This window comes from Anguilla anguilla, chromosome 1 (assembly GCF_013347855.1).
Source record: "Anguilla anguilla isolate fAngAng1 chromosome 1, fAngAng1.pri, whole genome shotgun sequence".
Classification (NCBI taxonomy): Eukaryota; Metazoa; Chordata; class Actinopteri; order Anguilliformes; family Anguillidae; genus Anguilla; species Anguilla anguilla.
This window is the reverse complement of record NC_049201.1, coordinates 64795730-64817057: the sequence shown is the minus strand read 5'-3', so window position 1 is coordinate 64817057 and position 21328 is coordinate 64795730. Positions and strand designations below refer to the sequence as shown.

At 38.9% G+C, this 21328-nt stretch overlaps 2 protein-coding genes across 4 annotated transcripts in view; one reads left to right on the top strand and one right to left on the bottom strand.

Moving 5' to 3' along the window:
• Positions 1 to 1197: 1197 nt before the first annotated feature.
• Positions 1198 to 16260, top strand: ica1 (islet cell autoantigen 1). Of its 2 annotated transcripts, XM_035423944.1 has the most exons (14): positions 1198 to 1330; positions 3017 to 3044; positions 3154 to 3325; positions 4135 to 4207; positions 5077 to 5200; positions 7746 to 7944; positions 9216 to 9341; positions 9455 to 9553; positions 10865 to 10977; positions 11482 to 11531; positions 11796 to 11855; positions 12877 to 13128; positions 13486 to 13575; positions 14157 to 16260. In XM_035423944.1, the coding sequence occupies exons 2-14, from the start codon at positions 3028 to 3030 to the stop codon at positions 14276 to 14278; spliced, it is 1497 nt and encodes a 498-aa protein (XP_035279835.1). In that variant the 5' UTR covers positions 1198 to 1330; positions 3017 to 3027; the 3' UTR covers positions 14279 to 16260. The 2 variants fall into 2 exon arrangements, 1 of the variants encoding a protein (XP_035279835.1); XR_004765903.1 differs by lacking the exons at positions 11482 to 11531; positions 11796 to 11855; positions 12877 to 13128; positions 13486 to 13575; positions 14157 to 16260 and adding an exon at positions 11209 to 11402 and having other exon boundaries at positions 10865 to 11075.
• Positions 16261 to 16979: 719 nt separating this feature from the next.
• LOC118230689 (glucocorticoid-induced transcript 1 protein) overlaps positions 16980 to 21328 on the bottom strand; it is a 33623-nt gene continuing 29274 nt past the window's right edge. For both annotated transcript variants that reach the window (XM_035423918.1, XM_035423928.1), the window contains exons 7-8: positions 21203 to 21323; positions 16980 to 19740 (exon numbers count right to left, since the gene is read on the bottom strand). In XM_035423918.1, the coding sequence (XP_035279809.1) occupies positions 19410 to 19740; positions 21203 to 21323 (452 nt within the window). In that variant the 3' untranslated portion in view covers positions 16980 to 19409. The remainder of the gene's footprint in view (positions 19741 to 21202; positions 21324 to 21328) is intronic.

The window sequence follows — 21328 nt, the reverse complement described above, 5'->3', positions numbered from 1 at the left end:
TCCACAATACAAGCCAAATGTTTTCCTACATTCATTGAAGTAGTAACCTGGTCCCAAATTTCTTCATTTTTCTATCTCAAAACAATGTGGTCTTCATGTGAGTGATCAATATGTGCAATATTCTCTCGTGTCAGCAGAAATTCCATGTCATGTAGGCCTGATGGAGAACTTGTAGAAATGTATAGATATTTTACAGTATTTACTATTTAAATTTAAAATTAAAGCACCATATATGACTTGTTTAGTTTCTGTGAAACAGATTAGGATTTTGGTTTGGTTGTAGCTTGTCATGCGTTTCACGTCAATAATTTGGTATATACGGTTTTATTTTCTCACATTTTTATTATTTTGTGTGCATTTATTTTACATATGTATAATGTATGCTTTTTGTACCCAAGTAACTTGGCTAACATGCTACATGCATTGCAAAGGGTGAGTCAGAACCAGCCTCTGACAGCTTAACAATATTTCCATATAACAAAAAAAAAGATGGAGAAATGATCCCTTATCATTAAGGGATATTGCTATTGAAAGGTGAAAAAGTAATGTTTTATTGTTAGAGAGTGGTTCTGGCATTACAGTAGGATTGTGCAGGCTGGAGGTTATTATTGTCATTAGCAATATGTTGTTACGAACCGTCAAAAATGAAAAAGTTTTATTCTTGGCTGTCACCTAATTAAATACACCTGCATGATTTGCCAAAACATTTCTCAAATAATATTTGCAAGACGGTAGTGATGCCATCCTGTCCTACATCAGTTGGTGGCTCTGAAACATTTAATTCCACTTTGAGCAACGTCAGTTGTTTTAGTGAATTCCCCTCAATAGAATCGGTCAGGTCTAATGCAAGCTAACCGTTTACATTTCAAGAAGGTGACTGTCAAGCAAATGAGGATAAAACGGTTAGACGGTAGATTTGTACAGTAGGACTGATTGATATAGGCCTGTATCAATGAGAGATACTGTTGACTACAACAGCCGGCTAATTGTAAACATTACAAGAAGGTAGTGCATTTGTAAATCAAGTCAGGAGTGTGCAAGTCTTCTATCAACAGTTTGCTCTGTTGATACTCAGTTCCACTCAACCACTGGCAATTTTCATCAGGAAGGTAAACTATACGGTTAATTTGCTCGGTGCAGCGCTCACACCCAAACTGCTGGCGCGACGTGGTCAGCCTTACTCATACATGACGTCAGCACTCATTCAGCGCAGGGGCATTATGCTGTAGTATGAAATGGAGCTGCTGAAATAAGGTTTAGGTGCAATGATGTAGAACCAAACATAGCATTCATATTTTACAGACGTGTCCAGCGACAGAAACATCACATAGTAAGTATGATACATTTTGTACATAAAACGGCATACATTATTTTGGTGTTTTCGGGATGTATTGAACAATGTGTTCTGTCACGGTAGCCTAATACGATGCTGGTGATAGTTCGTCCTGTAACCAGGAAAACAGGCTATGTTTATTTTGGTGCGGTTTGACGTTTGACAAAGAGAAAGAAGTGGCGTTGAAGGAAAAAAAGTGTATATATATTGCGATCATTTTAATGGTCTGGTCGCTGTATTGTTCATAAATTGTGATGAAGCAGGACTGACGGCATAAAACATTGCACCAGGTATTTGCTGGAAGATGGTATAACGATGGCATCTTCTGAATGGCAAAAGGCCTGACGCAAGACAGCATGTATCAGTCAGCGCAAATGTGCTATAGCCTGACAATGTACCTGAGGGAATTGGTTTTCGGACGTGATTATTGTGCATTTATAATGCTGACATTTAATTTGAACACCTGGCTGTGTGAATGGTAAGCTATTACATACAGGATAACAAAGCAATACAGCCCGTTTGCAGCAATGCGGATCAGCGATGTTTTACGGTGAGTAAGGCGAATGCAAACACAATTGTTTGCCTCGGTGCGTATTCTCTGTAAGCTATATGTATTTTTTTTCCTGAGAAAGCTTGCTAAATTATTCTCTTACACGCTGTCATACATGCTTGTGTACATTATATCTAGAAAACGAGGCTTACGCGGATAGAAACTTGAACTCTATATTCAGAAGGCTTTAACATACATTTTGAAGATCTTCTCTGTAACCTCACAGCGTGTTTTAGCCCTACTGAGTGCCTGTGTGCGGTAACAATATTGTTTGGCTCCATGTTTATTATGAGCTCACGGATAACAGTGCACCTGTAGCCTATCCTGGCCAGTCTTGTGCTAGCTCCGTTAAGGTAGGTAGTGGCCAGCCTGGTATTAGTAAATTGTGTTTGTTTTATTCATGATAAAGTGACAGGCTTGCACTACTGTAATTTTACTGTAGAATATTGGGGCCATTGCCTATGGCACATCAGCGCGTTCTTATTTCATGTTGTGTAGGTAATACAGTACTCCCAGTGTGCTAAAGAAGCTAATATCATGGCAGTCCTAACTGTTAATAAAGAGTACTGATTAAGAAGTTCCATGTATGATCATTTTGCAGTACATATTGTAGCCTATATAGACCAATTTCAGATTGTTTGAAACAAGGCCTTCCTGTGCTGTTGAGCTTTTGTTCCTTCTATTATCCTTCTAACATTTAAAGGGGAATTTTAACTGTTTTTTTTTAAATCTGCCTTAAGGCAGAATTTACCTGAATAGCTGAGTTTCCATTCCTAACAAAGCATTATCAGCTATAGAACAATTGCTAAAAAGAACTTTTATGGAAGAAATTCAATATGTAACACTTCCCTAGAAGAGCTGATCAAATATAAGGTAGCACCACATTGCAGTTAGTTCTATGGATCAACTAACTCATGAACTGGTATAGGGTAGTACAGTAGTGGTTTGGATATAAGTAGTTTGGCTAGTTCAGTCAGGTAGAATAGATGAGCTAAAGTGGATATAGTATAAATGAAACTATTGGTGGTGCAGTGAATAGGCTTTTAATCCTCAAAAAGCCAGTATTTTGTGTCTTCAATGTGTAGACGGGTTAATTTGATAACATTTAAGACTGTGCTGCATTTGTTTTCCAGGTTCAACAAAAATGGAGGGCAGAAATTGGTAAGCATGATTACACTACTCGAGAAAGTAACATTGCTGTGAATTTAATTTAATTTAGCCTATTATTTATTGACTTGTAATCACAATCTTTAATCCTGTATCTTCGCAGTGGGTATTCCCGAGAATATTATGACCGCTTTGTCCAAAGTCAAGATTCATCTGTTGTAAACAAATTCCAGCAGAAGTACTGGAAAACCAAACAGACTCTTATTAAAGTCACTGGAAAAAAAGAAGATGAACATGTTGTGGCCTCTGATGCTGACCTTGACGCCAAACTTGAGGTGAGTCGTTCAGAAGACCAAAATAAACTGCTGTGTTGCTTTCTCTCATATTATTTCTATATAACCTTTCTATATATTTGTAACTTTACTCTGAGATGAGTAAGGCCTCATTTCTATCCAAACTGTCTTAAATCATTTTCCCCTTAATGTTAAATTACAGATAACAGCGATATTCCTGTCTGTTGTTTCTTACAAGACAAAGTTGAGAAAAATATTTAACATGTCAAACGCAGGCAGTCAAATTCCTTGTTTTTTCAGGATTTTGCATCATTTTACTTTTTTGTAATTGGAATTGTTTTTGGACGCTTTGCTCATTGACTTACACCAACCAGATTTTAAAAGAAAAAAAAGTAGCTTGTTACGCTTTACCATTTTGCTTTACCAGCTTATTATGTCTATATAAATACAATTTAGCTCTGATTCACACTTTGTGATTGAGGCTGCATGCCAAGGAATGGAGCTCTATTGTGAAGTTATAGCACATTTTGTACCATCAGGTTTGTAAACTTTCTAGAAAATTTTAGTTTATTCAATATGTTTTATAGCAAAATACTTGAAATCCCATTCAATGGAGTAACCACTTTAAATTCATGTTCTTCCTCTTTTGCACCATATTCCAAAACAATCACAGCAGGAACCAGCTCCCAATGAGAGTAGCTATGTAGGAGGTACCATTGGTTGCCATCTCAGTTACATATGATGATGAATATTCCAGTAAAGGCTGGAACATGTCGGATTAATGTGCTCCATCAATAAGAATACAGAACTTTTATAATATTCTGCATATGATATGTTCTGCATTACCACAGGTGTTTCACTCAGTCCAGAGAACATGTATGGAGCTGCTGAAGGTTATTGAGCAGTACCAGAGAAGAATTTGCAGTGAGTATACCATTCAACGCATCGCAGAAAAAGCCTAGCATGGTCTTAGCGTGTGCTCCTTTTTATACATGTAGCTCTCTTCTGAACAGAACCAGTGGGTATATGTATAGCTTCAGTGGGTTAAAATTCATCATTTGTAAGTAAATTACTTGGAAGTACTAACTGATAGTTAGCACCTCAAACTGATATTGACATTCCTGGCCAATCCTATAACCTTGCTTGTTGTTCAGTGCCCAACCAGACCACACACTGTCCATTACTCTGCACTGTCTATTCAGTCTGTCTAATCCAGCCTGAACATTTATCTTAGTTATATTTTGTTTATTTATTTATGTTGGACAAATAGCTACACAACATCATATATTAGGCCTGACTCGGTTGCAACCTGTTTTACATTTACATTTAGGTATTTAGCAGGTGCTCTTATTCAGAGTGACTTACACAGGTTACATACAATCCATTTAAATCACAGAATGTTTACTGAAGTTGAGTTTCTTAACCAGTTTGCACTTCTGCCACGCATAGTTTTCCAGTGGCTTCCTTGTGCTGCAGAGGGAAACTAAGGTGGTGAGTGACTCAGAAAGGCAGGGAGAGATAATGTGTACAGAAAGCTGATAAGGTAAATAGAAAGGAAAGAGGAAGGAACTGGACAAACCAGTATGTTACAAAGAGGTAGGGTAACGAGAAAGATGTTGCAGGAAAATTAGTGTGATGACAGACTAAAATGCTAGAAGAAAAATACACTTCAGGAAGTGGATATCAGTGAGAAATGAGAAGTATAAAATTTTCTAAATTTTACTTACAAGAACAGATATGAATGTGTAATGCAGTGTAACAGTACCTTCCATACTGACTGATCCCTCTCCCAGTGCTGTCACAAGAGGAGAACGAGCTGGGTCGTTTCCTAAGGTCACAGGGGTCCCAGGACAAGACCAGAGCCGGGAAGATCATGCAGGCCACTGGGAAGGCCCTCTGCTTCTCCTCACAGCAAAGGTCAGTCCTGCACCATGAGCACGGAGCAGTGTAGCGCTAACACCTCTGTACCTGCACCGTTAGCACAGAGGAGTGTAGCGCTAACACCTCTGTACTTGCACTGTGAGCACAGAGGAGTGTGGCGCTAACACCTCTGTACCTGCACTGTGAGCACAGAGGAGTGTAGCGCTCACACCTCTGTACCTGCACCATGAGCACAGAGCAGTGTAGCGCTCACACTACTGTACCTGCACTGTGAGCACAGAGCAGTGTAGCGCTAACACCTCTGTACCTGCACCGTGAGCACAGAGGTGTGTAGCGCTAATACCTCTGTACCTGCACTGTGAGCACAGAGGAGTGTAGCGCTAACACCTCTGTACCTGCACCGTTAGCACAGAGGAGTGTAGCGCTAACACCTCTGTACCTGCACTGTGAGCACAGAGGAGTGTAGCGCTAACACCTCTGTACCTGCACTGTGAGCACAGAGCAGTGTAGCGCTAACACCTCTGTACCTGCACCGTGAGCACAGAGGTGTGTAGCGCTAATACCTCTGTACCTGCACTGTGAGCACAGAGGAGTGTAGCGCTAACACCTCTGTACCTGCACCGTTAGCACAGAGGAGTGTAGCGTCAGCACCTCTGTACCTGCACCATGAGCACAGAGGAGTGTAGCGCTAACACCTCTGTACCTGCAGTGTGAGCACAAAGGAGTGTAGCGCTAACACCTCTGTACCTGCACTGTGAGCACAGAGCAGTGTAGCGCTAACACCTCTGTACCTGCACCGTGAGCACAGAGGTGTGTAGCGCTAATACCTTTGTACCTGCACTGTGAGCACAGAGCAGTGTAGCGCCAACACCTCTGTACCTGCACCGTGAGCACAGAGGAGTGTAGCGCTAACACCTCTGTACCTGCACCGTTAGCACAGAGGAGTGTAGCGCTCACACCTCTGTACCTGCACCGTTAGCACAGAGGAGTGTAGCGCTAACACCTCTGTACCTGCACTGTGAGCACAGAGGGGTGTAGCGCTAACACCTCTGTACCTGCAGTGTGAGCACAGAGGAATGTAGCGCTAACACCTCTGTACCTGCACTGTGAGCACAGAGGAGTGTAGCGCTAACACCTCTGTACCTGCACCGTTAGCACAGAGGAGTGTAGCGCTAACACTTCTGTACCTGCACTGTGAGCACAGAGGGGTGTAGCGCTAACACCTCTGTACCTGCACCGTTAGCACAGAGGAGTGTAGCGCTAACACCTCTGTACCTGCAGTGTGAGCACAGAGGAATGTAGCGCTAACACCTCTGTACCTGCACTGTGAGCACAGAGGAGTGTAGCGCTAACACCTCTGTACCTGCACCGTTAGCACAGAGGAGTGTAGCGCTAACACCTCTGTACCTGCAGTGTGAGCACAGAGGAGTGTAGCGCTAACACCTCTGTACCTGCAGTTTGAGCACAGAGGAGTGTAGCGCTAACACCTCTGTACCTGCACCGTGAGCACAGAGCAGTGTAGCGCTCACACTACTGTACCTGCACTGTGAGCACAGAGCAGTGTAGCGCTAACACCTCTGTACCTGCACTGTGAGCACAGGGCTCTCTGGTGGCAAGCTGTGTGCTTTGTCCTGGCCTGCATTAGCTTTGCAACCATTTAACTACTAGTTGAATAGACTACAAACAGATGTGTGTACCATGGGCTTATTGTTTAAGTCACCACGACTGTAGTTACACCCTTCCCCTGCTTTCTGCACGCTAATGTTATCCACTAACTGTACAGTGACGCAAAGTGTGCAGTCAGGAGCATTGTTCAGTGTAAATAGGCTTATTAAATATTTAAAGACTAGTGAATAATTCATGAGTGCATTTGCTGATATAAGTTCAAATTGTGTTAGCAGGGACCCCCATTAAGGGCTGATTATGCTCTAATAATGGATTTATTAATTACTTGGCAATTATGTGCCCATCATTATTACTGACCATTAGGATCTGGTTAATACCATTACATTTTTGTCAATTATAATTATATGTATTAGCAAGTTATGTCATGACTAGGCATACAATAATATAATTGTGTTTTTGTCACTTTTCTCAATACATAATGAAAAATGTCATAATAAATATACACAACTCACAGAGTTGCCAAGAGAATAATGGCCCATGTTTTTAAAGCCGAAATTACATACAAGTGAAATTCACCCATAATATTAACAAATGAAAATGGCTAAAATGCCCATGTCTCCTCGCAATGTTAAGCCACAGTGTATGGAATGTTTCAATAACAATGTTGGATAGTTTTCTGGGTGGCCCTCATATATAGTAGTAAGTATGTAAGAGGGCAGTATGGGAACAGTGCTATGGCCAACCTGAGAGAATGCAGAGCTGAAATTAGCTTACATTTCCATGATAGAAAAAGCACAGAACTCCCTCAATTCATTAAAAAAATATCATTCCAGTATTTAAGTTTCCACCACGTCCTTTATCACCATGGACCCGCAAGTATAGCTTTATGAATAGCTTTATTGATGTCACATTGGGATGTTGTTAAATATACTCCCTCAAACCCCCGCCCCTTAAGGCTGGCGCTACGCAGCCCCCTCTGTCGCCTCTACCAGGAAGTGGAGACGTTCCGGTACCGAGCCATCTCGGACACTTGGCTCACCGTCAACCGGATGGAGCAGTCCAGAACGGAATACCGCGGGGCGCTGCTCTGGATGAAAGACGTGTCCCAGGAGCTGGATCCGGACACGTTCAAGCAGATGGAAAAGTTCCGCAAGGTCAGGGAGGCCCAGCAGCGAAAGGGGTGTGGTCACATGCTGTGTCGATTAGCCTTGCTTTCTGTTCCAAAGTCCTGTACGCTGATGGATTATCAATGGGAACCTGCCCAGGAAAAAATGGCATGTTTCTTCCTGTGTTTGAAGTACGGGGAATACATTTCCCTTTCCCTGAAGTCTCTTTATTGATTAAAGTTGTAACAGTCTTTGATAACTGAGTTTAAAAAAAAGTTGAAGCAGGGTTTGTTGAGCAGTTTTCTCTAAGGGATTTCCTCTTTTATTATTTTAGCAGAATAAAGGGTAAAAGGACTCCTCCAGGGCATTTTGCTGCTTGCCCAGTAGAGTTTTTGAGAATGCAGTGGATAATAAAACAATAGGGAATACAGTTAATTTGGCTCTAATGTGAACAGGTCACTTCAGAAAACAACACAAATCAGAAACATTGCATTGAAACATTGTTAATAACATTGTAAATAAAAGTAAAATCAATTTCTCTGACACACACACATATCTGTAATTTGATTTGTCTCCCAAAAATATTTGGAATAATTCAGCTAGTAGTTTAGTATTTTTATTATGAATCCAGATGCTCTGTCATTTATATCATTTGACTAGTGTGATAAATTACTTGGAATGAAGTATGTATGTATGTAGATATACTGCAGGCTTTTATTCATCTTCTAATGCTCAGAATGTGTTAAAAAGCAGCTCTATTCATGTAGGCCTCAGCTTTTTAGGAAAGGGTTCAACAGTGCAGTACTGTCTTGTCACCACAAGAGGGTAACAATATCTCATTGTATGGCAGTAATGGTGAATTCTCAGAACTTCAGAAAAGCACTTCTGTGGCTCCTGTGTTTTTTTCCTCCTTCAGTATATGATCTGTAGAGATACAGGTTGCTTTGTTAATTGTGCATTGTGACTATTTAGTCATATTAGTGTATCCACAAAGAAGCTGTAGCCTTAATTCCACTTCTTTATAAAGTACTGTTCTTCAACATGAACAAACATGAGTTTGTTGTGAGATTTGTTTCTCTTTTTGATTCTTTATATGATCATCGATGGATTGTTGTAAATATGTTTTAAATATGTAAATATATGTAATTGAACCACTTTTAATACCCAATTTTGTAAAGACCAAAGTTAGAGCAGCATTAATGTGAATTTGGTCAATGTTCAAAATATCACATAGGTGCCAAAGAAAGGACAACATAATTGACAGTGTGGAAAAATAAAAAATACTGGATATTTTCTTTATTTCCTCTGATATACTTTAGGTACAGACTCAGGTGCGTCATACCAAAATAAGCTTTGACAAACTGAAGAACGACGTCTGCCAAAAGGTAGACTTGCTGGGGGCCAGTCGTTGCAATCTTCTCTCCCACGTCCTAACCACCTACCAGGTACAGCCAGGTCAAATGTAATCTATTCATCATCATTACTGCTGTTTTATTAACAGAAAAGTACCATGAGCATTTCTGAAAGGACCTGCGTTTCTTGTCTGTCTCGACTTTAGACAACACTACTGCATTTCTGGGAGAAGACATCGCACACTATGGCTGCCATACACGAGAGTTTTAAGGGATACCAGCCTTATGAATTTTCAGCACTCAAGGTACAATGAGAAAGATGAAAGTCTACCTTTTATTCCAGTTCTATGGATGTGCATTTGAAACCAATTCGATCTGACCCCATTTTCCAGCTTCGGAGCCTTGTTTCTCTGTGTAACTCCTGTCCAAATGAATGTATCACTTTTAAGTGTTTTATTCTATACATGTAAGAGTTTTCTAAGCCTGCTATCACGAAGCATCCAATTACTGGTTGTTTACATTATCAAGATGCAGAATCTCAGGTTATCAGTATTACAACTAATTCCAAACCACAAGTAATATCGCTATTGTTGTTGTCGTTGTGCTTTAATGGAAAGGCCTGGTGCACAGACCGAGCTGTGTGTTTTGAATACGGTCATGCTGCACTATGCACTGTTGATTTCCTCCCCCGCAGTACTGAGATTAAGATGAGCATTACCACATCCGCCCTCGCTCTCCCAGGAAGGTCATATCAATACTGTTACTCACCAACTGGCTCATCATCCTTTGACTCATTCCAAGCCCCAGGCTTCAGGGCATAATTCATTTAAATGTATAGTGCTTCATTATTTCATTTTATTCATTTTGCCTGTTACTCCAGGGCATTCCTCACTGTGACGTTCAGCGCCTGCTCACACAGTAGCTCAGCATCACTTATATGTGGCTTATGAACTGCACGTTCAGAAATTATGATTATTTTACCGATTTAAAAAAAGCGTTTCGGTTTTGAGCCTTCATCAGAATGACGCCCAGGGAATTTGCAGGTATGTTTTCACATGAATTTGTGCACATTTTGAAACAGCACGAGCTGTATCAGACAATGAGAGAAGGTGCTGTTAGTAACTCAGTGTAACACTGAGACAAAGTGTATGGGGGAAAGTCCCTTCATTATTTTATATTCATGTTGTTGGCTTATCAAGCCAGCAGTGAATGTGTATGTTAATGGGGTTTCCCTGGAGACGGGGGCCAGGTGTAACCTCCATTGTTTTGACCCTCTCAGTCTCAGTCAAGCTCGCACTCACAGTACTGTGAAACGATCATGTATTTGCTGCTGAAAAGAGGGAGAAAACTCTTGATCCCATAATTCTTCAGTGACCTTTTGCTAAATCCAGATCCAAGTTTTTTGCAGTGTAAAAACCACGTTGCAAGTTCCTTCATGATTTCTAATCCACTTTTACAAGCTTACCAAACAGCCAGAATGAAGTATCTAGGCATTTTTAAGAGGTGGGAAAATATTGAAACCACAAAGCAAAAATAGTGACAAATTGGTACTTGTCAACTTTGTATCTGCAATTTGTAAAGTGACTGTCTTATTGATTTATTTGTTTTTCTTGAAGACTTTACAAGACCCCATCAATAAACTGTTGGATCAGGGAACAAAGAAAAAGGGGAAGAAGAAGATCAAAGGAAAGAAAGAGGATGGCGAGAAGCCAGCAGAGACAGATGATCAGTAGGTTGCACTGTCCACCTCTTTGCTCAGATACAATGATTGTTCATCTCATTTAGATTTTATGTGGGACGGGCAAATACGTGATTCAGATCCATATCTCATTACATTACATTACATTACATTATAGGCATTTAGCAGACGCTCTTATCCAGAGCGACGTACAACAAGTGCATAGGTTTCATGATGTAGAGGCGCAAAAGAAACACTAGAGTGAAGTAAGCATACATCATATCATTAGCATACATATATCTCATACATTTACACAACTACATATTCAAAATACACCATGTTTATCACCTGAACAATGTACACCAAGGGTGCAAATGTTGCCAGATACCCTGAACTAAAACCATATGTTACAGAAGTATTAAAGAAAATGGCCAACAAGTGGAGGATTCTGATTATGTCTACTTATTATTACCCATTTTGAGGTGTGTGTGTGTGTGTGTCAATACTGACAGGCAGTATTGAAAACATGTTTGTTATGTGTTTGTTTATGTGCAGACTAATTTCAATAGATGAAGTAAATCACAATAAGGAGCCCAGTCAAGCAGGTAAAAGTCATTATTTCATTATAGAATATCTATACATGAGATCATATGTATACTCTTGTATATTGAGCATGATATAATTTGTAATCCAAAAATTACAATATTCATTAACAATTGTTATGAGTATGCATGATCAATCTTTTTGTTTTGTTTTTTGATGTTAGAAGCACAGCACTGCTATTTGCAAGTGCTTCGGAAAGAAAGGCTGTTATTATAGCCAATGCCATGCTGATTTGAGGATCTGAATTGCTGCATCTTGGTCTCTAGGTGCAGCTCCTGATCCAGAAAGCACAGAACCTGTGGGTTTGGGTCAAATGCAAAACACAGGTACATTTCACGTAACCTGCTCTAACAATTTTTGGCAAAAGGGAACATTCTTCATTCTTTTTAGCAGAGCAGAACAGCCAGATATATGCAATTATTCCATATTTTTCCCATGGGCCGTAATAAAGAAGAAATTCTTTATTTTTATTTTGGTTTGCATGACAAGTAGCATAATAATGCAAAATTTAAGAGCTAATAATCAGTACTGGGCTCGTCACAACAAATGGTTTTATCATGAACACAGCGGTGAGTTAGAGCTTCATATTGTAGGGTTTCACGCTCTCACTCCCTCTCTCTTTCTCTCTCTCACTCACTCTCACTCTCTGCACTGGGAATGTGAATTGATTTGCAAATGAGTCTGCTGTGCGTTAGTCCATCAGTCCTCCTTTCTAACAAACACACCATCTGTCCTCAAAACAATCTGGTCTTTTAATGTTATGGTCGCATTGTTTACTTGAAATCCACTGGACTTGGCTTAATGTGCATCACAGCAACCAGGGTTTGAATCAAGCCCCTTCATATGATGCTGTTATTGTTTTCACCAGTTTCTTCGTAATCAATACAGATAGAGGAACATATCCAATCACAGAGTCCTTCAAAACCATAATACATGGCATATGGCTCTGTTAATCCCATAAGTAAAATTAATAGAGATTTCTGCAAGTAACTGCAGTCCTCCAAATTAACATGCAAATTACATTAAGTATGACTTAAGTATGAGAAAGTATTCTATAACGTAGTTAATTTGTTGACATTTTATCAATATTTGTATTTGAATTTCATATTGAGATTTTAGAGTATTAAATGGTAAAACAAAGGAAGTCTGTTTATATATCAGAATAATTTAATTTTAGGAATCATTTTTTTAGCTTTTTATTAATGTATAATATGTACAGCAGTATAATATACAGCTTAAAGTAGTGATATCTGACCAGTGGCAATGCCATGCATAGCCCTATGATTGCAGGCTCATAGACTAAGTACTGTTTCACAGTTTTAAAATTCTGTCTCTGCCATTTTCTAGGGAAAGAGGACCTGCTGTCGGATTACCAGGAGGGCGGGGATGAGATGGCCTTGCTGAACGAGATCCTCAACAGTTCCAGCCTGGAGGAGGGCGACTTCTCCCAGGAGTGGCGCGCGGTGTTCGGGGAGGAGGACTGCGCCTCCGGCGGCAGCAAAGCGGGCCACGTCGAGACTCCCCCGGAGGAGTCCTCCTGCTTCCTCCCCTCCCAGCTCCTGGACCAGAACATGAACAGCCTCCATTCTCCGTTCTCCAGTGAGATGCTTCTTACTCTCATTTCAGTCACCAAATGGATGTTGAATGATGTTCCAAAAGTTTTTTTTAATTCTGTGAATTTGCGACATTACGTCACCAGGATCCCTCTTGCCATGAGAAAGCACGAGGGATTTAGTTAAATTAACAACGCTTATTTTTTTACAGAATCAAAGTTATGAAAATAAAGGCAAAGCTCTCGTCAAAAAGAGTGCCAGACTTTATTTCCTCTGTTATCCTGTTTTGCACTCTGAATAAACAAGTTCACCATCAAGGTTCGAAAATACTTTCCCACAGATGAAGCAATGGTTAGAATAATTATTCCCTATAGATGAGTCTGAATCTTATGCTCCATTCCAGATTGGGCCATGAGCATTCCACAGCCTGTCTCCCAGGCAACAGAGCCATCATCTGGAGCCAATCAGGACTCCACCAAGCCAGCAGCAAGAGGTAAATCTCAGCCAGGCAATACGGAACATTTAATAATATTCTTAATAATGGTGTTAATCTCCAAAAAACAATTCTCACCTGAAACGTCTCAGTTTTTGTATTGGTGGTCACAGCAATTTGTTGTGCAGTTGACTTGAACCTGCTTGTATGGAAAGGTTGTAAATAAGCTTAATATAGACTATTTTTGTAACCATTTTATAATAATAATAATAATAATAAACTTTACAAAACTTTAGTTCAAAGTGCTTCATGTTTAGCACTAAAATCAAAACAATTTCAAATAAAATAAAATATACAATACAATACTGCAAATAAGACAAATAATATAAATATAATATAAGAATATAAATAAAAGAATAAAAAATAAAATTATTTTAAAAACTGATGAAATAATAAAACAGGTATAAAATAACAAAGCAGCGTATTTATGTAGTTTTATGTGGCTTCAGAAGTCAATGTAAATCAGATAACCTTTCTCTATTTAGCTGAGTATAGTATTCTTTTAATAAGGATATTAATATTTACTGATATAATAATATTATTTCTCTTTTAAAGAAGGCTTGCTTTTGTTCCTAATACAGAAACCTCGGAGGCATCTAAAGATCTGTCAGCTTGGTTCAACCTTTTTGCTGATTTGGACCCCTTGTCCAACCCAGACGCAGTCGGGAAAACAGACAAGGAGCACGAGCTGATGAATGCCTGACTTTACCTCCGCTCCAGGTCCCTCACATTCGTCTCTGTTCTTTCAAATTCCTCAGAGAATGCTGTTGCTTCCTAGATGTTGAGACATTGCGCTGTCAGAACTGACTGTAAATGCTGCCAGAGAGACAGAACATGATTGAACAACCAAAGGATGTGTATATGCCTTCCACATACTGTAAGATCTCTATAGCTCTTTTTAATGATCAGCTCTCAAAATCATTCCTTTTAAATCACAAACACTGGTGTTCCATCAACTGGTTCTGTTTTGAGGCACTCTGATTGAAACATGATGTAATACACACTAAATATGTCCTGCCACTAATCAACCTGTTATTAACATTAAAAAATGGGTTAGAATCAGTCTATGGTCAGAATCTAGATTACAAATTTTAGATGTTTTTTTTTTTTCTTTCAGTACATTAAAAGGTTGATATCACACTAATAACAGTGAAATGTTGTGAAGTATAAGTGTCGATAGAGATACGATATTGTGACCCTACTCACAGGTTTATCAGACTGATAACCTTTCATCTCCTCCCACTCCATGTAAATTGTCCCTATGTGGACTACCTACTTATTGGAGTAGTTGATGCAAATTTAAATGATAATTTACCAATGTGGTGCTTTTAATAGTAAATATGCTGCTGTTTAGCCCAAATCCTCTTGATGTGTCACCTAATGTAATATATGCATTACTTGTAATGTTTTATTTTTGATCAGTTTGGATTTGATTTTTCCTTTGTCAGTGGCGCAAGATGGCGAGCAATTGCCTACCTCAGACAATCAGATCATAGTAATTACTGGAACAAACTATCAAACATGGGAAAAGTAAACTCCCAGCAGCACATTTCACTTGAACCTGAAATATATATATATATATGTTTGTGTGTGTGATTTAAAATATAACTATAATATGATATTTACACACCTTAACTTAAAAGAGAAAAGATAATTCTAAAAAGGAATGAATGTAGGACAGTTAAAATAAATACACTCATTTTTCTGTTAAAATCTAACCTGCATTTTATTTTGTACACAAGTAATTAATCTTGTGCAAAAATAGAACACTTGATATACAAATATTTCATATCTGAGTTGTTGCAGTGATGCACAGATTTACATTTTGTTGTCAAGTTTAGTACTTGCATGCTGGACGTATTCTTCTATATATTCTGTTAGATTTTCAAGTACTTGCATAAACAGTCATAAAAACAAACTTGTCTTCATGATGTCATGAGTAAAGCCAATTGGAAGTCAGAGAGGATGAGTCATATTAACTCCCAGGGAATATTTTCTCCTGGACTGCTGACTTGTAGTATATTTATGTGCGCAGATAATGTTTTTCCAGTGTTTTAAAATATCTTCAGGAAAGAACCTTTGATTAGGGCATAAAATAAATATAAACACACAGAAAATGCTGAAGTGCTTCCTCAAAATAAACGTATGTTTTACCTTTTTGATCATAACTCAAACTTCTTTTCAAAACAAAATGTTTTCCAGGTTATGATAAAAAGCAATTCTGCCCTAATTATTTGGAATAATGATCAATTAACATTAAATAATTTATTTATTCATAATTTATTTTTGCCAGGGGCTAATTTAGTTAACAGGGGCTTTAATAACTGAAATAACTGTGCTTTTTATTGTCTTGTTTATTGCTTATTATTTACATCAGAATGCTCCAGTATCAGACATTACTTCAAAGTTCCATTACCTTGCAGATAGTTTGATATGGGAGCTGTAGGCACATTGTATACATGTCTGCAAAAATATTTTGCAGTTTGATTTTTTGTTAATTAGAATTATCATGTGGGCTTTAAATGTGTTGTTACTACTGGCTCACAACCAGATTTGACCTAATAGTTTAAGAGCACATTTTAATCTGTCATCGCAGTTTATCTGAAGGCGAATATTACTTTGTCTTTGCCAAATGGATAAGAACACTTAACTAATAACAAGTTAATAAACAGTGTTTGCACCTTGTCTTTACTACTGTCTTTTTCCATCTAAATTGCAACTCCAGTATGTCACTGAGAGAGCACCTCACCCTGTTAACTTATGTGGGCATCTGTAGGCAATATGGAAGAGTACTATTTACAATAAGGGTTTTAAATAAGAATCATTCAGAATAAGGTACAAGTTAATTTGTGTTCCCATAGTCTATAGTTCCTTTTTTTGTATATGATAACAGGGTTAAAGAAGGAATTGCTGCAATTAGACAAGAGAAATATTTGAGATGTAGCCTATAAGTATATGGGGCATTAAATTAAAATAAATTTTGATAGATGCTCTCAGTAATATGCACAAAAGAATTTAAATATGTTTACAGCTTAAACTGAGAAAGTGCAAAAGCATTCATTTAAACTTGCTAACTTCTTACTTTGACTATGCACTTTGTTCACTATGCTGGAATATTAACTGTAAACTGGTTTAGATGGTAACTGATCATTTGTAATAATATGTGTGTATCATTCTTTGTGTATTCATATAATTTTTCCATAGCAATATAAATCAGTTCTTGGGTCACCGAAATGAACAAGACCACTACTGTGAAAGCAATGTACGTGTACCACCTAGTAAAAAGGCTAATCACAGCTGAGGACTAACCTGTGAGAATATTGAATTCAGCCATCCACATGCAGCAGTGAGAAAGTGAAAAGGTCGTCTTGCATTTCCCATGATAAAAATGTCGGAAAATGGTGTTTGGTTCAGCTATGAACTTTATTCAAATGACACAAGAGCTCTATATTGGAAAAATACAAAACGAAAAAGCCACACACAGCCAAAATTAAATATATATGTTTGTGTGGCAGCTGTTAAACACTGCTGAACACAGTGGCTGGACATTACACTGGAGCTATGCACAAACTTTAAACAAGCTTACTTAACAATGTTCTTGAAATTTCTGCAAAGGGAGGAAACCCCAAAAAAAAAAGAAAAATAACATCAGTACACAATAAACTATTTGGGTTGTTTATTTCCCCCCATTACCAGTGTACTAATCCTGCAGTAGTGGTCTGTACACTACAAGGACTACTCTGAAGGAGGCCTATCACTTTTTAAGCTCGGGTGAACGTTGATGTAAAATTGTGCTGTTTGTTTGATGCTTTTAGAACACAGGGATATTGTACTGGATTCTTTGGAAATCTCCCTCTCATTCTGGCGGGAGTGGGGTGGTGATGGTGGTGGTGGTGGTGGTTCCATGTCAAGTATGCTAAATAATGTTCATTACTACGTCCATTTCTGTGTACGTGTACAGCATTAAGAACATCCTCCTTTCATCTTGAAGAACCTGATACTTTATTGCCATAGTGTGTGACCATTGACACACGTTTTTCCCTATATGATAAGGGAAAGACACAGGAATACATTCAAACAATGTATCCTCCAGCAATGTGTTTCAAGCACATTTTTAGTGCTTTGTTTAAAAGTAATTCATATGTATCAATGTGTTAAATTTTGACTTGGTTTCATCCTCAAAAACATGGAATGGAATTGATTAAAATTTCATATTTAGAGTAACTTTAAAAGGTTACTTTCGAGTGGGGACCAACTTGGTCATTGGATATACTATAATATACAAAAAGGTATTGGCTAACATTGCATCAACTTGATCAATTTTAAAGCCATATCTAACCTTGTAAAGGTGAAATGAGAAGGATTTATATCAACACTTCTAAAGGAGCATATAAGTATATCAAAACTAATGTGTGGGTTTCCATACTCAGTGGGTAGGAGTGTGGCTATCGCTGCAAAGAGGGATTATGGCATTTGTTACCATCTTGTCATTTGAGCAGCATGTCCTCTTGGGAATACAACTCAGAGGACCTTGGTTTCTATTCCCTACAATAAAGCTACTATGAATAACAATATCAAAATATATTTCATGGAAATTTGGGAGCAGAACGCTCCGGTTGTTGTTAAAATGATTTAAGACCTTTGCAGTCAACGAGGAGGTTGGGGAAGCCTGTGCTTACATAAATATCCCCGGAAATCTGAATGATCTTTTTCCCGGGCATCTTCCGTATGTCACCAACCTACTAAGAACACATGGAATGTTTCTTCTGTACAGCTTCATACTGAACACATTCATTTGCAAACATCTTTAACAGTCATCAAATGAGTAACACCTGAATATCTTTTATAAATGCTGCTTTGAAAATGTTTTTTTTTTTTTTTTTCGACATGGAATGATGATGTCATGCATCATCGCTGCTGGTCGAGAGGTTTGTCCGTTCCGGGAAGTAGACACCAGAGCAGAAAAGCACTTATTCCAACAACATGGAATGTCATGAGCAAAGGTCAATGTACAAAAGGGAAAGGCAATAGAGTGATGCTTATTGTCTAACTTTCTTCCGCCCCAAAATTAAATTTAAAAAGGCTGCAGACTGGGATCAATCCATGCATGGATACATTCCAAATTACCTGAGTTTACACTTGGGGTGAAATACCTGAAGCAAGACCGTTATGCGGACACTGTACAACAGATGTGGCCATTTTGTTATTTTTCTTTTTCCTTCTTTTTCTTTTTTTTTTTGCATTATATGTTTTAAGTTTCCAAACATAACCTGGATTGAGTGTAAACATAATCCTGAAAAAGTACAGCATTTTTCTTTTCTTTTTTTTCCTATGACATACATGACAGAGCAGTACACAGATTTCAATTCAGACAAGCATATTTTCTTTTCTGGTGATATGGAGCTTATTCATATTGCGAATGCTGGAACTCAGGTCACAGAAAGTATTTGATTAAACAATCTACCAGTTTAAGATGCATGTGCTACCCCCCCACCCCCCCACCCCCACATCCTGCAATCCCCAACACTTATTGAAGCGTCTTGTTTTTTTTTTCTTCTCCTTCGTTCTTAGTTTTTTTTTTTCATATGCAAGCAGAGCTGCTTATTACATGGTAAATTTAAAAGAGATGTCTATCCCTGCCAAGAACAGTCTTTAAGAATACGTTAGGAAACACTAAGGACTTTTCTCTGTTGCTGGGAATCCAATGCTATGCCATGCAAAAAAGGGTTCGACAGAAAGGTGGGGTTCTTCAGCGAGGGAAGGGAAGGGGGACGGACTACGGTGTGGGTCGGTTGGGGGTGGCTGGAGAGGACAGATGCCTGCTCTGCCATAGACTAGCTGATGACAAAGTTCTGGGGCTTGGCGTGTGGGTCAGAGGGCGCCTCCTGGTGGTGCACGGCAGGTAACGCAAGTGCCTCTGGGGAGTCGTTTGTGCTGGTGCTGGTGGAGACCTGAGTCGGGGGTGCAGAGGGTGGCTCCATCACCGTGGAGATGGGCCCTTGGTGGTCATCGGCGTCATCCCGGACGGGACCAGGATCGGAGTTTGATGTTAAGAGGGAGGCACCAGGAAGTTTGACGGGACAAAAGGCAGACCCAGTGGAGATGAAGTTCACCTTGTTTTTGTCGGGACATGAGAAGAGAGGGATGCCGCTCAACTGCCGAGACCTATGAGAAAAGAGAAAGAAACGTGAGAAGAAAAACAGATAAGTCTCATCTTCCGTGTTGTCCCTGTAATTACTGTGTTTAATTTTCATATGTGACAATTTTTAAAAAATGTCATTTTAACCGACACAGCCGGTGTTATGTATCAAAGAACACTTGAAATATTTTTATCACAGCTGCATTCTTTATATAGTTTCACTCTGGTTTACTATAACATGAGAAACACAAGAAACTCTCAAAGTGCATGCATATACATGTCAAACTGTGCACCGCGAGGCTATGAATATCAGCCAAACCTTCCAGTTAAAAACCAACCACTACACTGAAACCTTTAGAAACCATTTTCACTGAATGATAACTACCTTTGTGAATTGCTTGATTCGAGAGATTACCTAAAAAGAGTCAAAAGTATTTTCGAAATAAAAGTGTCCTTAGGATTGAAAGAAAGTTAAGTGATAGAATAATTCCCATCAAGAGTGCACAAGGTACAAAGCAGAATTTCCCTGAGGTGAGTATTTATCAGCATATTCAGTATGAGTCAAAGTGATTCCTGATGGATAGATCATTTTTTAATCCATTACAGATTCATGTTCATTTTCTAAGTCTTAAAAATAAGAAAAATGTGATGATTTTTTTAAACATTGCCAGGTATTGTCTGATGTCTACAGGAAAAAAACGGTCTTGTCCAAACTACACACAGTTAATTGCGAGAAACATAAAAACTAAAGATAGGTATCCTTAAAATACCTTGAAGTAATAAGCATGGACATTCCACATATTTTCCCTAACCTTGATTTGTTGCATCGTAACTTTCTATAGCTCATGACTTGTTTGCGTACTCATTATACAGCATTAAAAATAGTCACACAACAAAAGAATATATACAACAGTAGAAAACAGACTGAACTCATCTAAAGCATTTTAAATAGTATGTGTTCAAATTTTGAACCACCCCTAAGATGTTACTTAGGGGTGGCCTCAAAACTGATTCATGCCGCTCTATAATTATATTTATAATTAAAAATGTATAGTTGCATGCTAAATCTGTGTTCTGGTAGGTACAGCACCAAAGCACGAAACATGGAAGCTCTTTCAGTACTCATACTCAAAATACTTAATTGCTCTTGTGGGTACAGGGAGATTCTTTCATTCCTAGGAAAATTTTGTAAATGAAGATAATCCACCAGTCAGAATTTCTAATGATTAAGTATCACTAACATGAAAAAATCTAGTTACACATTTCTGCCTAAAGCGCACAGTACGCAATGCTACTTGCTGCCTGTAAATGTCACGTGTGTACATGTTAAAGCACGGCGATTTGATCGAAATAGTCGAGGCCGGTTTTTGGCGGTTTCAGAAGGAGATCACTCCACAGTACGCGAGGTAGGTGCGCGTGATTGGGCCGCACGCGCCCGTAATCAAAAGAGGACGCGGTTAACCCTCCGGTGCGCGAAGCTCTACTCACGTCATCTCCTCAAAGGCTTTGACCCTCTCGCACCCCTCGGGGGGCTCCCGCTTGAACATGTAGCTGTTGTTGGGTTTGGGAGAGGAGGCGAACTTGGGCAGGGGTGAGCTGCTCCCGCTGTCTGTG